This window comes from Drosophila pseudoobscura, chromosome X (genome assembly GCF_009870125.1).
Source record: "Drosophila pseudoobscura strain MV-25-SWS-2005 chromosome X, UCI_Dpse_MV25, whole genome shotgun sequence".
Taxonomy (NCBI): domain Eukaryota; kingdom Metazoa; phylum Arthropoda; class Insecta; order Diptera; family Drosophilidae; genus Drosophila; species Drosophila pseudoobscura.
The window spans coordinates 11,212,398-11,229,200 of record NC_046683.1 but is presented as its reverse complement, the minus strand read 5'-3'; the positions used below and the strand labels follow the sequence as shown (position 1 = coordinate 11,229,200).

General features: G+C 53.4%; 1 protein-coding gene across 4 annotated transcripts in view; it reads left to right on the top strand.

The window, feature by feature from the left end:
* Positions 1-15,362, top strand: part of ec (ubiquitin specific peptidase echinus) — a 48,646-nt gene extending 33,284 nt beyond the window's left edge. For 2 of the 4 annotated variants that reach the window (XM_033382332.1, XM_033382335.1), the window contains 3 exons: positions 8,916-9,209; positions 9,740-9,868; positions 9,949-15,362. In XM_033382332.1, coding sequence (XP_033238223.1) covers positions 8,916-9,209; positions 9,740-9,868; positions 9,949-14,523 — 4,998 coding nt within the window. In that variant the 3' untranslated portion in view covers positions 14,524-15,362. Of the gene's footprint in view, positions 1-4,081; positions 4,490-8,327; positions 8,799-8,915; positions 9,210-9,739; positions 9,869-9,948 lie in introns of those variants that run through there. The other 2 variants (XM_033382333.1, XM_033382334.1) reach the window with 2 other exon arrangements.
* Positions 15,363-16,803: the final 1,441 nt, after the last annotated feature.

The following is a 16,803-nucleotide window of genomic DNA, read 5'->3' as shown; positions in this document are numbered from 1 at the left end:
GTTTTCGTTGTTGTAGCCAGACAATTGCAGCAGTTGAGAAAGGATGTGTGTGTGGGGGTGGGGCAGACCGAATCCTTCAAGCCGAGAGTCCCTCGATCTGAAATCGTTTTCCCTGAGATCTTACCTGTATAGTAGCTGAGTGTAAGGTTCACACCCCATCCACTGCACACATGTGTTCCTGTGGCCTGTCGCAGATCCCGGCCCGGATAAGTCCTGGCCGCTGACAGGGGCACAGGGTCACGCCCCGCTCAGGACCTGCAGGATCCGCTCTAGCGTGACAACCTTTCAACGCTCCTGCCCCGCTTAATAGTGGCCTAAAGTGATTAATATGCTTCTCACCTTTTCCAGTCCGAAATGAACTGAATTATGCAAATGTCTATTCGAAATCCTTCTGGGAGTCAATAAACTTTGTCTCCCCCATCCAGGCAGCCATCAGAACTCCTGAGGCAAACTCCTACAACGAGAATTTCCATAAAGTGGAAAAACTGAACACAGAAAACAAGTCGGAGTCGGAGTCAGAGTTAGAGTCACCCTCTCAATGCTTGTACAACCCAAGAAAACCAGACCAGACCCGACCAGAAGATGATCATCATCATTATCATTAGCCAGAAAGAAAGAGAGAGAGGGAGAGAGGGATAGTGGGTAGGGGTAGGGGCAGCAGAAGAGGCTGTGGAGAGGAGCATCTTCCATGGTTAGGCCGTAGGCAAGCGACAAACTCGTGACGTTCGGGAAAAACTCGGTAACCGTCAAGACAAAAGGCAACGACGTGACTGTACTTTTGAGCAACGCAAACCACAGCGTTTCACAGGGTGTTCCCAGTTCTACCGCTCTCTCTCTCTCTCACTGTTCTCTCTGTTCTGTGTGTGTGTGTGTGTGTGTGTCTGCATTGATGACGTCGTTTGTCGACGACGAAGTGGAAAGTGTTGGCCGTTGGCTCCTTCTTGGGTCTCTTCGTTGGCTTTTGTTTTTGTTTGCCTGTTTTGTTTTGACTGCTTTGAACGCTTTGTTATCCCCCCCTTCCCCACGGCACTGCACTGCCCACGTCTCTGGTTGCCATAGCCACTTCCCCCTAACGAAACCCCCTTGTTTGCGACACAGGGTTGCCAGAGAAGCCGCTGAGAAGTGGTTGGGTCTTGGGAGGAGCGAAGACTTTTGTCTTTTCGCATTAATTATGCTTGGTGCTTGGTTGTGGGTTCCCGGTTCTCGGTTCCCGGTTCTCGTTCCTCGTTTCTTTGGGAGATGGTCGGCTCTTTGGCTCCGCCACTTGTCGCTGCTCGGTTGAGTGGAGTCGCTCTTGGGCTAAATTAAATTTCCTTCCACCTCTGGCACCCACCGGCAGTAGCCCGCGGGAAAGACGGCAAGACTATTTAATTATGAAAATCGTCGGAGGGCGAGTGCTAGTGGTAGTGGGAGTTTGCCTAAGAAAAGTAGAAGACATTGGCCCCTTTTGGTGGGAAACTCCCACGATTGCGATCACTTTGACCGTTCCGTTTCCCCCCGTTGATTGTTTCACTTTATATGCTTCACTTCAGCGTGGGTCTGGGGTACAGGGAAAGGTTCTCGACATCTGGCCATGCTTCAATGCACAATTCCCATTAAGAAAACCCCGACACCCGCCAACCGGCATCGACTCCTGATGGAAAAAATCACTCTTCCCCTGAATCAGGACGGTGACAAGGACAAACTCATTATGGCAGGTCCTCTTCTCGGGAAAGCAGTCTCTCCAGACCAGAGATCAATCCCAACAATCATGATGAGGCAGACACACATAGACACAGAGATACATAGATACATAGATGATCGTGTGCCACATTGATAAGCCCTACAAATGGAGCACTCTCCAGCTCCAGACCCCAGACCCCGGCTCCAGCTCCAGCTCTTATCGCCACTCTAAGCTTTGTTTGCTCTATCCACTCCAGATTTGTTTTCTGTGGGTTCTCTTTAATCTCGAACGTATCTATAGTAAGTGCAAACAAAGGTTTTTTTTTTTTTGTCGAGTGCAGCCTTTGATGCATTTCGCTGGCTCTTCTTGCTTTCGGGTTTTCGGGTTTGTTGTTTGCTCTGCTCAAGAGGGCATAAAAATGAAATTAACATGAACAAAGGTGGGCTAAGGGAGGCCAGGTCCAGGGCCAGGGCCAGCCAGGTAGATGGGATGGGCACGGCACGGCAGGGCGGAGAATCGTATTGCACGAGCATGGTAGATCAAGTGCTAATGGAAGAGCCCAGAGCCCCAGAGCCACTAGCCATCTTTAGGCACAATTCCAGTGCCTGGTGTGGAATGAATCACTATCACTCTGCCCCAAGATCAGATATTCGACTGATGTTGTACGAGTACCCGTATGAATATCTCGCTTTAGCGACAAGCTTCAATTTTATTAAATTTAATTATGATTTTTGTTGTTTTTTGTCGAATTTATGCACTGGACGTGCTGTCTGAAGGTTGCTTTTGTGGGCAAACAAAAGACCATCTTTTATTTATTTGACTCTGAAGAGAAATGCAATCAAGAGTCTTTAATCATAGAAGTCATCAATTATTGAATCGTTTTCTTGGCTCATTCGCGACAACTGATCAGATCAATCCATCAAACTTGTTTGTCTTTTGTTTCGGTTATAGACTTGCGGGGAGATAGAAATGGTTAAGAGCTGGTTAAGCAGTCTGAAAATTCTTTTAAAAGTTGAACTTTGGAACTTTGGAGCACTGGTATCCCCTTTCCCTGGTACACTTTTTACTTGTGCAAATATCATGCGATTCCTTCGCTTCTCTGCTTCTGTGGCAGTGCCACCCCCACTGTCTCATTGCTGGCAGACGCCACTGTGGCTTGCGCTGTCCAATCAATCAATTTCCCCTTAACACCGATGCAGGCAGGCACAGCATGAGTCATGACCCGAACCCGAACCCGCACCCGAACCCGACTCCAACTCCAACGAAAGCTACGGCTCGCTTTGTAGCTTCCTCGCCGTGGCTCTCCTCCAACTTTGAGCTTCATGAAAAGACAAGCTTTCAAGCCTTAAAACTTTTCTGCTGATTGGTGCACGAATGCTATGATCAAAGTTTGGCTATTTTACATATACATAGGCTTGTATGGGGGAGGGGGGGGGTCGCGTGTGCCTCCTTTAAAACGTCTCATGAAGATCTTGATACCTTGTGCAAGAGCGAGAGTAGAGTGCATCTTCCCTGCACAACAGATATGTCTCTCTGTGGGAGTGGGAGAGGATAAGCAACAGTGACACGATAACGGATAACGTGCATCGGAACGTGGCTACCCCCCGCCCACCTTTCCAAGCCCTCTCTACACCCGCTTTAATCTGAAAGATATAAAATGAAATTTGGTTCCCTCGTGTTTTTCCCTCTCTTTTTTTTTGTTGTTGTCTTTTATGATCGGTTTCGTTTTTGATGCTCGCTTTTTTGTGTGCTTTTTTTTCTGTGTTTTGTGGGTGAACCTTGGTATTGGTCGAATCGGTTTATTTTACTTGGGGGTTTCTTGGAAATTCAGCGTGTTGCTGGGGCGGCGATATTTAGTGCGTCACTGGCCTGTGATGCGGTAATAGTCGCGCGCGTTTCCGCTTACAGCTCTGAGTCACAGTTGGAGTCGGAGTTGGAGTCGGAGTTGGAGTCGGAGTCTGATCTGCCAAACCATGGCCACAGACGACTCCAAACGAGTTCTACATCGACTATTATCTAAGTCTTGAGATGATTGGAAGATTTCTGCTCGACGATCCTGATGCCACTTGAGCGGCTGCCCGTTCGTCGTCGTCTTCTTCTTCTTCTACGTCTTCTGGCTGCATTTGTCATTTGAATTAAGGCAAATCTGGGTAGCCAGCCACAGGGTGACTCCTGTCGCACACACAGAGAGAGCGCGGCTGAGAGAGTCGGAGCGGAGAGAGAGCCTACTTGTCGTTTACCTGCTCACCCAAGCCATTTACCTGTTTGCCCTACTACTCGTACAAGACTCGTACAACTCCCCCCTGTTTCGGGGTTCTTGTTCGTCTCGTCTCGCCACCAAACCGGTCTTGTCCCCGTCTCTTTCCCCCTCTCTCTCTCTCTCTCTGCCCAAACGTCTTTTGTTTGCCGATGCGCTCCGCGCTCTTTCGTTGAGTCCAAAGCCGTGCGGCCCAAACAAGTTTCAGTCGCGAGACAGTGCGGACGTGTTCGATCCAACCATCCAGAAACAGCAGAAACCATAACCGAGAATCCAAAAATCGCGCGCGCGGCAAAAAAACGCTGATTTCAATCATATCTTGTTTTTTTTGTATTTTGTTTTCTGAATTTTGAGTGTGTGCCGTGGCTGACAAAAGTTGAAGATTGAAAAGACCAACCGTGCAACAAAAACAACAAGTTGTTTGACTGGCAAAAGTGCAAAAAGTGCTTTTTAGCTGGAAAACCATTTGGGATTTGCGATTTGGGATTTGGGATTTGGATAACCCAGCGAGCATCGAGCCTGGAATACATGAATACAACTCCTCCTACTCCTCCTATTATAATGCCGGCGTAAGTTCTACACAGAGTGCCGCACTCAGGGTTTGCCACACCAAAGTTTTGTTTATTTTCAAGGGAAGTTTGTTGATTTTTCCAGTGGATCGTGTTACCTTTTGGCAGAGCATTCCAGTCGGCATTTGAGATGGGCCTTCAGGTCTGGGTTTCAATCTTACAGTTGAGAACTCCGAGCTGTTTTGCATGGTCTTCCGATCTCGGCTCAAATCGATTTCCAGTTATAGCCATTGACTCTCTGGCTTTGTTTTGTCTTCGTGTTCGCCATGTGGCCATATAGCGGTACGGCACTGAGCCACTGAGCCACTAAGCCACCGCTAACTTGTTTCCAACGATTTGGCAGCCGCAGTTGTTTTTTTGGCCTTTTGTGAGAGACATCTTTTGGTATGTAAATGTTGCCCCCCTACCCCTGCAAGCACCTGCCTGCCACAGTGGGCACTCTGCTAATGCATTTATGCTGCTTATTAAAGATTAATCTGCTCATCGCACGCAGCTCGAAGAGTGCCATGGCTTCTCAGGCCAATTGTCTTTCCCTAGGGAAAGTCCAGAGAATCACGCGATTCCCCATCCATCCAGATATACATATATGTACATATATATGAAGAGAGACTAGCTAACATTTAAGTGCAATTTGTGGGCCAAGCCAATGATGAGGGGGGGAGAGCACTCGAACACTTTGCATTTTCAATTTGCATTGCCAGGCCATAAAAACCAGTACCCCGTACCCATGCCCCTCCGCACCTCTCCGTCGACCGACAACTGGTCTCCGCCCCCACTTGAAATGCAAGCCATCAACCCGAGCCGGAGCCGGAGCCCGAACCCGAGACCCAACGAAAGACTTGGGCCACAAACTCCGCTTTAGACCCCGTCTTCAGTGTCACCATCCTTACCATCACCATCATCATCATCATCCCCATCGATACGAGCATGAATGCCTGGCTTTGGGCCTGCCAGCATATTAATGCGTGGATTCTTGGGGCCAGCCACTCGGAGAGATATGTACAGTACATATGTATGAGTATTTATGGCTAATTCTCAAAATGCTGGCGCATGTCTGGCATGTGTAAAAGAGCCCCCCATTAGCCCCCCAGTTGGACGATTGGCAGCCGGCTCACGTGCCTCGGGCCTGGCCCAAGGCTGGGCCCGGCGGTCACCTGTCGTCTACCTGAGCGTCGCCTCCTTCTCTCTATTACCCCCTCTTCGCAGCTGTCTACCTCCTTGGCCGTGCAATCTGTGCATCTTTCGGGTTGGTCTATCTGCCAGGTATCTGCAGTTTTGCCCTCTCTTCGAGCATCCTTTTGTCTGTGGCACGTTGCACGTGTTCGGAGTTCTCACATTTGCCTGCCAGTTCTCCCTGGTCGCTCAATCTCTCAATCTCTGGCTGGGAAAAAGGTCAGTTCTTGCTGTTGTCTCTGTCTCTGTCCCTGACTCTTACTGGCTCTTGCTCTGGTTGCCGTTGTAATTGCGGAAACAGCGGCAACAGTTTTGCCATAAAATTTCGTTTGAGCCAAGCGTTTTAGCCCCCGCTTGTGGCTTAACAATTAAAGCTCATAAATCATGAGACTCCAGCAGCAAAAAAGCAACAAAAGACCGCAATAATAATAATAATAAATGAAAAGATTTAGCTACAGGCCAGTGGCTGTTTTTTCCAGCTTGTTTGCATTTCAAATACAAAACCGCTCTCAAATCCATCTGCAGCTGTCTGCCTGTATCTGTATCTCTGTCTGTGTCTAGCTCTTGCTGTTGCTGAATGATTGAGATTGAGGTGTGCAAAGATCTATAAATAGTGCCCCAGCCATGTTTCAAGGACTACAAGTTCCCCTTCGAGTGCTCAAAAGCAAAAGCAAAACAAACCCAAAACACAATCCACAAAGTCCACACAAAGATGAGGGCTAAGATATTAGACAGAAAACATTGGCAGAAGATCAATGGGAAAACATGGGAGCTACCGAGTCCAGGAAATCTAGTGGTTACAACACTTTCCAGGGCTAAGATCCTCGTCTCCCATGACAGCCTCTTCGGTTCCCTTTGGGGCCCACATCGAGCCAATTGTTGGCCAACAAATATTCGCCAACACTCGTGGTGTGGCAAGACGGGTTGGTCCATGGCCTGGGATTGGGCCATCGAATGGGTGGCTCTCGGCTAATGGAAATTAAAGAGCGTGACGTGTGCTCTGGACTAATTAACATGCAACTGTTTTGTCCAATGAATGAGCAATTACAGTTTCCCCCCACCCCCTGTTTAGTTGGAAAAACAATTAGGGAAAAAAGTAAAACTGGAAACTGGAAATCGTTTGGGTTTTCTGAGTGTCCCCGGCCCCAACTTCCGCTCGGCTTTGCCGCTTATTAAACACTTTTTTTTGTACCCCTCTTGTGTCATAAACAGTCCAGAATTGTCACAAAAGTGCAGTCAACTCGAATCGTTGTTGTGTCGTTGGATGTTAGCCACTTTTGGGTGGGGTCTTTGTCGCCCTCTTCCTTCCTGTGTGGTCTAGCGCCATCTGCAGATGGTCTTTCCTGTATTTCGGGCTGAAAGAGTCTCCGAATAGAACGTGGATTTGAAGTGTGTCTGCGGGTTGGGTGTATTCGATATTTACTCTGGTTAAACTCCTTCTTTTGCGATGGTTTCTCTGAGCAATATGCCTTGACGTTGCCCCATGGCGAATTCCTCATGTGTCTGGATGGCTTTCTCTTCTCCAAACCCTCGCCTGCCCTTTCTCCTCTCCTCCTCGCACTCGAAGGCTTCTTCCTACCTTTGAATCAGTGCTCTCCCTTGGAATCCATACACTCACTTTTGCTGAATGGCCAACCCCCTACCCCCTTCCCGCGTACCCCTTTTTCGGGCCACTTTAGCCAGTTGACAAGTGTTAATTGTGCCGATTCCCAATTCGATTCCAAGTATCGCATGTCTATATAAACGACTGCGACTGCGACTCCGAGTACGTGTAGTATATCCCATATGTTGGCATCGGCATCGCCATCGCCATCGGCATTATTTGTTCTCGCTGCTGTTGTTGCTCTTGGCCAAACAATTGTAATTGGCAGTGCCAACAAAAGCAAAAGTGAAAATGAAAAAAAAGGCGTTTACAGAGAGCCATATGTCGCATATGGCGTCATTCCGTGTCGGGTCTGGCTCTGGGACTGGGCCTGCGCCTGGGGCTGGGGCACTGGCTCTGGCTCTGGGGTCGACTCTTGGCATCAGGTTCTATTTAGAGCGACTTCATTTTCAAGGCGTCAGCAGTTGTCAAGTGGAAAACATTAGAGCGCTGACCGCTGCACATGAAACTCGAAGTTGCCGCAAACTGCTGCATTGGCACTCTGCTCAGTGTATGGTGGATGGTGGATAGCTATCAGGCGATGAAGGAGGTGGAGAACTTTGGGTCCGAGTCTGGACCGGTTTGAGGCGAAACGAAACTTTCGATCGGCCCGCAAATGAGGTCGAGACCAAAAGCGAAAGTCCCGAAAGCCAAGCTCTGTTCTTTGGCCAGTTGTTGCTGTTTTGTTTTTGCATTTTGGGGTGTGCCAAATGAGGCTGGTCCGGGGCCTGGCCCAATGAACTCCCCATCTAGCACTCCCCTCGCGATCCCCCAGCACGTGCCCAGGCGAAGTCCGAGTTCAAATCGATAGCTTTGTGGCTCAGGTTTTGATTTCCCTGCAGTTTCGTATTTGTTTACTGTTGGGTCTTTTGCCCACTTCCGTTCTACGACGTCAACGTCTTTGGGCACTTCCCCCTGTCGGCGCTGACTCAGGGAAACAGTCCCCTGGCAAACCCCGAGTCGCCTCCTCGAAGAGGTCTCAGCGAACTGACCTAAGCAATTTTTTCGAAACAAACCTTACAGTGAAATGCCCAACTGAAAGCCCAGCGAAACCCAATCGTCCAGCGGAGCACCCCACGGAGCAGCATGATCAAGTTTCGGTACAAGCGAAAGGAGCCCACGAATGTGGTGGCGCAGGGAGGATGCTCGGGAGCAGCCCCACCGAGCCACAGCCACGGCCAAGGAGCCCCCCTGCCGGCATCGCCCTCAGCAGCGCCCCTGCAGCACCAGCAGCTGAATCAGCTGATCAGCAACAATGGCACCCTGCCGCGCAGCAGTCCCCGGAAGCTGATGATGATGGAGGCGGGTGGCGAGGGTGGAGCCCACAAGGCGGCCACCCTCACGCGCCAGAGCAAGCAGAAGGCGTCGGTGAGTGCCCTGGCCAAGGTGGCCAGCAGCGTGGAGCTGGCGGTGATGGGCTACAACAACAACAACAACAGCAACAACATCGGAAATGGAACAGCGGAGAGAGATCGCTGCATCAGTGCGGTCATTGTAAGTCCAGGAATAGCCTAGGATTAGATTAGAAACGCCCTAGCAATGCCTCGTCGATAGACCAATTGATCCGCCTTGAGCCCGTCTATAATCGTACTCTCGTCTCTCCCAAAACAGGAACTCTTCCAGCAGCTGCAGACCAGCTCGGAGCCCGCCCTCTGCCCGGAACCGCTGAGGCGGGCCCTGGCCAGTGGACCCTTGGCTGGGCGACGGTTCCCCTTGGGGTGCCTGGGCGACGCGGCCGAGTGCTTCGAGCTGCTGCTGCACCGCGTCCACTCTCACATCTCCTCGGACGATGGCGACTCGTGCGAGTCGAGTGCCTGCATCGCCCACCGGCGTTTCGCCATGCGCGTCATCGAGCAGAGCGTCTGCAAGTGCGGGGCCAACTCCGAGCAGCTTCCTTTCACGCAGGTGAGTTGCTTGAACTACCGCACAGGTGTGCAGGTGGCAGGCGGGCTAACGGTCTAGTCTCTTTCCTACTCCACCGATTGGTGCTGCCCCCAGCGATCGGGGCATCGCGATCAGTGATCGAATCACAGCCAGAACTCTGACGTGGGCCTCAGCATTGGAACACCTGCAGCACTTGCACCGTCTGCCACATGAGTAACTGTTAACCGATCGCAGTTGATCTTGGGTGATCTTGGGTGATGGCAGCAAACGGGTTTGCGCCATGCAGATGCAGAAATGAGCTTGAAAAGCCGCTGAACCAGTTTCCGAGAGCTACTGACTGGCTGACGGGGCAGATAGACACCAACGTAGAACCGACCCTTAAAAGGGGCAGATCACTGATCGAGCTGCGATCTGGGGCTTACGTCAGCACGTGCCGCAGCGACTGTGGGAGTCGCACTTCCGCCTTGACCATAACCAAAGCCACACCACCTCTGACTACTGTTCTGCTCGGCTCTGACTATTCTATATTCTTTGTTCGGTATCCCCCTCAGATGGTGCACTACGTGTCCGCCTCGGCCCTTACCTCGCAGAAGAGCCTGGCCATGCAGAGCCACCAGCAGCTGAGCTTCGGCCAGCTGCTGAGGGCTGCCGGCAACATGGGGGACATACGCGACTGTCCGGTAAGTAGACCCCACCACACCGAAACCCCTGCCGTGACGCACAGCAGCTCATCCGTTCTGTCTTTTTTGCGCATCCGTAGAACACCTGTGGAGCCAAGATTGGGATACGCCGGGCCCTGCTCAACCGGCCCGATGTCGTCTCCATTGGCATCGTTTGGGACTCGGAAAGACCCGCGGCCGACCAGGTCCATGCCGTGCTGAAGGCCGTCGGGACGAGCCTGCGGCTGGCCGACGTCTTCCATCAGGTCAGCGAGCAGCGCTGGGCCCAGCAGGCGCAGCACGAGCTGGTGGGGATCGTCTCCTACTACGGCAAGCACTACACCACCTTCTTCTTCCACACGAAGCTGAAGGTGTGGGTGTACTTCGACGACGCCAACGTCAAGGAGGTGGGTCCCAGCTGGGAGGGGGTGGTGGACAAGTGCAGTCGCGGCCGCTACCAGCCCCTGCTGCTGCTCTACGCGGTGCCCCAGCCCCCCAGCTCCGCGGCGGGCATGGAGCAGCTATCCATCACAGGATCTCTGCCGTCCCCGGCCGCCTCCATCACTGCCGCGGGACTGGCCTCTTCGGTGGTGCGCCGGGCGGTGACCCCCAGTCCGGAGAAGCCCTGCCTGGGCAGCACCCGACGCGCCATTACGCCCACGCCCCTGCGCACGCCCACCAACGACTACCAGAACCTGAGTGTCATCCAGAAGAACATCTTCCCCATGCCCATGCCCATGCCGATGCCGATGGCCATGCCCATACCCATGTCGAACGGGGCCGGCACCGATGAGACGGATGCCTACATCAGCCGCAAGACCGTCGAGCACGTGCTGAGTGCCCAGTACCAGAACCTCAGCGTCATCCAGGACAAGATCAATGGCGGCGCCGGCCCCGGATCTGCGCCACCATCCAGTGCCGACAAGGACGGTGGCTTCCTCAATCGAAAGCCCATCGAGGCGATGCTCAGCGCCCAGCTGGCGCGCCGGCAGCACCTCCAGCTGCAGCGCAGCCACAGCGCGGAGTCGAGCTCTGGGCACGCCTCCAATGGGTCCAACGGCAGCTCGCCGCCCAGCGACGGCCTGACCATGCCCGAGCACCTGAACCAGCCCCGGAGACGGGACTCCGGCAACTGGTCGGGGGACCGGAACAGCGCCAGCTCGGCCAGCTCCACCACCCTGGACAATCCCTACCTGTACATGGTGGCCAAGCGGGGTGTGGCGGCAGTGCCGCAGAGCCCCACGCGCCACGGCCTGCCGTACGACCCCGGCTACGACTCCTTCTCGCTGAGCTCCACGGACTCGTACCCGCCCAAGCACATCCTCAATCCACAGCTGGCCAAGATACCGGAGGCAGCCATGGGCATGGGGGCCGGGGCGGGAAGCGTTCAAGGAGCAGGAGTCGGGCATGGCATGGCCCTGTCCGGGGACTGCGAGAAGCTCTGCCACGAGGCGGACCAGCTGCTGGAGAAGTCGAGAATCGTGGAGGAGTCGCACGACCTGGAGACGGCCCTGGTACTGTGCAACGCGGCCGCCGGCCGGGCCCGGGCCGCCATGGACGCGCCCTACAGCAACCCCCACACGATGACCTTTGCCCGGATGAAGCACAACACGTGCGTGATGCGGGCCCGCAGCCTGCACCGACGCATCCTCGTGGAGAAGGGCGCCGAGTCGGAGGCCATGCCCGAGCTGAAGCACATGCGGGAGGGCAGCACCAGCAGCGTGAAGCACGTGCGCCAGAACAGCAAGGACCGCACCCTGGAGAAGGAGCAGATCCAGCTGCAGCTGCAGATGCAGATGCAGCAGCAGATGCCCAGCGCCGTGTCCAAGAGCATCGAGATCTACGCCACGCTCCCCAAGCGGAAGAGCCCGCTGAAGGCCCTGGCCGCAGCCGCCTCCGCCGTCGGCATGGACGACAATGCCATCGAGTACGAGCAGCAGGTGGTCGCCAGCAGTCCGGCCAGCCAGAAGCCGGAGCGGGAGAGCCGCTCGCTGTTCGGGCGCAAGGATAAGGACAAGGACAAGGAGAAGGAGAAGCGCAGCCGGAGCGAGGACCGGAACAAGCTCACGCGGGAGTTCTCGCTGACGGAGACGCTGCTGGTCAACGCCAAGGACACCCTGAAGAAGCACAAGGAGGACAAGGACGAGAAGAAGGAGAAGGACAAGAGCGGCAAGAAGCAGCACAAGATCCGGCGCAAGCTACTCATGGGGGGCCTCATCCGGCGCAAGAACCGCTCCATGCCCGATCTCACCGAGGCCGTGGACGACGCCGCACCACCGGCCAGTGCCCACCACCACCACCACCACCTGCACCATCCCTGCTCCCAGCCCGCTGCCCTCTTGGGCAGCTCCGTTGACGACAGTGCCGTGGGTCTGGGCAAGCACGCCTTGGCCATGAGCGGCTACATCTCCGAGGGCCACTTCGACTATCCCGGCCCTGGGGCGTGCGCCAATGGGGGAGGAGGAAGCGTCAGCGGCAACGGCATCGGCAGCGGAAGCAATCCCAATCCCAACCTGGAGCGCAGCAAGCTGATGCGCAAGAGCTTCCACGGCAGCGGCCGCCAGCTGACCATGCCCGTTCCGAAGGTGGCCCCGCCGCCGCCCATGCGGACCAGCTCCGCCCTGACGCCCCACCAGCAGCAGCAGCAGCAGCAACAACAGTTCCACCACGAGGCCAATCTGTCGAACCTCTCCGCCATGAGCTCGAACACCTCCATTAGCGAGGACTCCTGCCAGACCATCATCACGACCTGTGCCCAGGTGCACTCCGAACAGAGCCCGCTCAAGGACATGCAAATGCTGGGCATGGCCCAGGAGGAGCTGCCACTGCCGCCGCCGATGGAGCTGCCCCCGTACCCGAGTCCCCCGCACTCCGTTTGCCACTCGCGACAGGCCAGCGAGGACTTCCCGCCGCCGCCGCCACCCGAGCTCGATCTGGAGCCGCTGAACCAGCAGCTCAGCCAGCTGCAGCAGCTGGAGGCGGCCAACAAGCAGCAGCGCCAACAGCAGCTGGACTCGCTCGAGGGCACCACCAGCATCCTGGCCCAGCTGCAGCAGCGCCAGCATCTGCTCAAGCTGCGCAAGGAGCAGGCGGGAGCAGGCGCCGGCGGTGACGCCACTTGGCTGAAGGAGCTGCAGGCCAAGCAGGCCGCCGACCTGCGCACGATGCAGCGCAAGCTGGAGGCCTCCTCCCCCAGCAGTGTCCGCGATCTGGCGCACCGGTTCGAGCAGACGGCCACCATCCGGTCGTACGCTTCGCAGGAGCTCCTGGCCCAGCCCCAGCCCCGCACCCAGATGAACGGCCTACCCAGCCAGGCGAAGCTGGACGCCGATGAGGTGGACTGTGCGGGACCAGTGCGTGCCTCCCTCCAGCTGCCCCATCAGCTGATGCTGCCCAAGCCCAAGTACGAGATGTCGCAGTCCCAGATCGCCGAGGAGATCCGCGAGGTGGAGCTCCTCAACTCGATGGTGCAGCAGACGCTCAACCAAAGTGCCGCCGCTGGCGCAGGAGCTGGTGTGGGTGTGGGCGTGGGGGTGGGTGGGGGTGTAGGTGCCCCACCAAAGCGGGTGAAGAAGAAGAGCGTGTCGTTCTGCGACCAGGTGATCCTTGTGGCAACCGCCGGCAACGAAGAGGACGATGACTTCATACCCAACCCGATACTGGAGCGCGTCCTGCGCACCGCACAACACCCGAACGAGAAGGTAACGGCCCAGATGATCCAGCAGCAGCAGCAAAACATGCTCCGACTGCAGACGGAGCCACAGCCCCGACAACAGCAGCAGCAGCAACAATTGCAGCTGCAACATCAAGTGCAGCAACAGCAGCCGTCTCCCATGCTGGGAAGACCAGCGGCAACGGACATGCAGCGATACGTGCAGAGAATGCAACAGCAGCAACAACAGCAACAGCAGCAGCAACAGCAACAACAACAGCAACAGCAGCAGGAGATGTACCGCCAGCAGCAACAACAGCAGCAACAGCATCGCACTAGCATGAGTGGCATCGTCAACCAGCAACATTTGCAACTGCAACAGCAACAGCAGCAGCAGCAGATCGATTCCCAGTACACCAGCATGCACCGGCCACTGCATCATGCCCATCTTCTGCCCCAAAGCTACTCAGTGCAACTGCAGAAACACCAGCAACAGCTGCAACAGCAGCACCAACAGGCATCGCCGCAACTGAGCCTGGGATACTTCAGCAGTGGTCAGACAGCGGCCAACGAGCAGGTGCCACTGCCATCGCCTTATCAGCGAGTGCCCCTGCCACATGGCTACCAGCCTCCCGGCGGACCCTACTACCCCTTGCCAGCCCAACAGCAGCAGCAACAGCAGCCGCAACAGCTGATTATTGCCAATGGAAAACCTGCCCAGAAGAAGGTCAGCTTCGAGCCAGGGACCAAGGGCGAAGCCGACTGCCTGCCACCGCCACCGCCGCCGCCCCAAACGAAGCTGGCCCTGCAGAATGGTCTGCCCGAGTCGGCCAGCCCAGGAGCTCCCGGCTCGGCCCCGGCGGCCATCACTGCCATACCCACCCGCGTCTACAACAATGCCATCGTGAAGGCCTCGGCCAAGGCCGTGGAGTGCAATCTGTGCCGCAAGCGCCACGTAATCGCGCCCGCCGTCTACTGCACGAACTGCGAGTACTATCTGCAGATGCTCAACCAGCGCAGATGATGCACTCCCTCTGCGGGACATCGATTGTCTCTAGTGTAACTTTCTAGCCGTACATGGAAACTGTTAATCTCAAGCAACGCAATGCTGCCACGTCGCCCCTAAGGATCCCACGGGATGTAAATAGGTCGTAGGTCTAAGAGTAGGACTGGAGGAAGAGAGGAGAGGAGAGTAAGGAGGTCCAGCTGAAGGAAGCTCGCTGCCAGGCGGAGGATGAACGTGACTGGAGGTCCCGCACAGTCCTTCTATGGTTCCACATGAGAAGTACCAACTGTGCCCCACCCGCCCCCTACACACACACACTCAAACGCACACATCAATGTTCCCTGGCACACGCACACAAGCATATACGAACCAGCGCCCCATATATACTTGCCCCCGAAACTAACACCAATTGTCGCTCCACATCGAACATCGATTAATGCATTCCCCAACAACATACCACCCCAGCCTGGCCGGCCCCCTCGCTACCACACTAACGGCATAAGTGTTTTTTTTTTACTATTCGAAGATTATATCATACGTTTTTTTTAATAATTTTATACGTATTTTGATACATTTTATTCATATGGTTAGCCAGAAGTTTGAAACTCAGTCGCTGAGCTTCCTTTTGCGAGCTGTTGTCCAACGACACTCGCATCTCTAAATTGTTTTTCCATACATTAGAGATATGCATAGTTTTAAATTATTACATAACTATTTGATTTTGACTTTTTTTTTTTAATTTTCGTACTTAAATAGCATTTAACTACATTCAGATTTTTTGAATTCTATTTTGCATTTGAACGATTTTGTGTATTTATAGTTCTTAAGTCGACCTAATATACTATATTTAATGATTTTATAATGATTTTTTTTATAAAATTTCTCTTTGCAGAAAACGAGTAACGAGAAAAGAGATGTTTGCATCCACAAAAAGAATGCTAAAGAATTATTTTTCTAAAAAAATAAATACAAAAAATAAAAATAAAAGCAATTGTTTTCTTATTTTGGCAGTGAATTTTATTTGTGATACTATTACAATAAACAGATGCCTAATTTGTTTCATTTGAAGGAAAAGTTTTAATTTTCCACTTGAAAATTAACGGAAATTGTTCACAGTGGCGCTGCGGAGCATTTCATGTAGCTGTCATGTAGAACTCCTGTAAAAAGTATGTAGAAACTCCAGTTATGGTCGTATGACACTACATTCATTTACACCATTATACATATAATGTATATATGTAGAGGTGCCAGCTTATACAGCGAACATGTCGCTAACGAACTTAACGCATTAGATCCCAGGGTCCTCGGCTCTGGTTCTGAAAGTTCTTTTTTCCGATGGCAGTCGATTGGCAGGACTCTCCCAATCACGCAGAGACATGCCGCGCCCAGATCGGATTCCGAAAATCAGAGATTTAGCGTGCAGAAAATACCAGTATTTTCCCTAAATACAAATCCAAGTCTTCGGAAGGCTATATCTCAGACAAATAGGGCCAGATCGGTGAAGGACCCACTCTCCCAGGATCGTGAGGGTCCAGACTGTCATTCGGCATCAAAATCCCGACTACGAAAATGGGGCAGATTTTTTGAAAATTTAATGATGGTTACATCATGATATTTTGCGAAAATCGTGAGAAAATGGATGTCCTTTCTTCCGACGGCAGTCGATTGGCAGGACTCTCCCGATCACGGAGAGACATGCGGCGCACAAATCGGCTTCCGTAAAGCGGAGATATAGCGTGCAGAAAATACCAGTATTTTAACGAAATGCAAATCCAAGTCTTCGGAAGGCTATATCTCAGACAAATCGGGCCAGATCGGCGAAGGACCCACTCTCCCAGGATCGTGAGGGTTCAGACTGTCGTTCGGCATCAAAACGCGACATGCCGCGCACAGATCGGCTTCCGTAAAGCAGAGATATAGTGTGCAGAAGAAACCAGTATTTTCACGAAGTGCAAATCCTAGTCTTTGGAAGGCTCTATCTCAGAGAAATCGGGCCAGATCGGCGATGGACCCACTCTCCCAGGATAGTGAGGGTCCAGACTGTCGACTGGCATCAAAATCCCAACTACGAAAATGGGGCCGATTTTTTGAAAATTTAATGATGGTTACATCATGATTTTTTGCGAAAATCGCGAGAAAATGGATGTCCTTTCTTCCGACGGCAGTCGATTGGCAGGACTCTCCCGATCACGGAGAGACATGCGGCGCACAAATCGGCTTCCGTAAAGCGGAGATATAGCGTGCAGAAAATACCAGTATTTTAACGAAATGCAAATCCTAGTCTTTGGAAGGCTATAT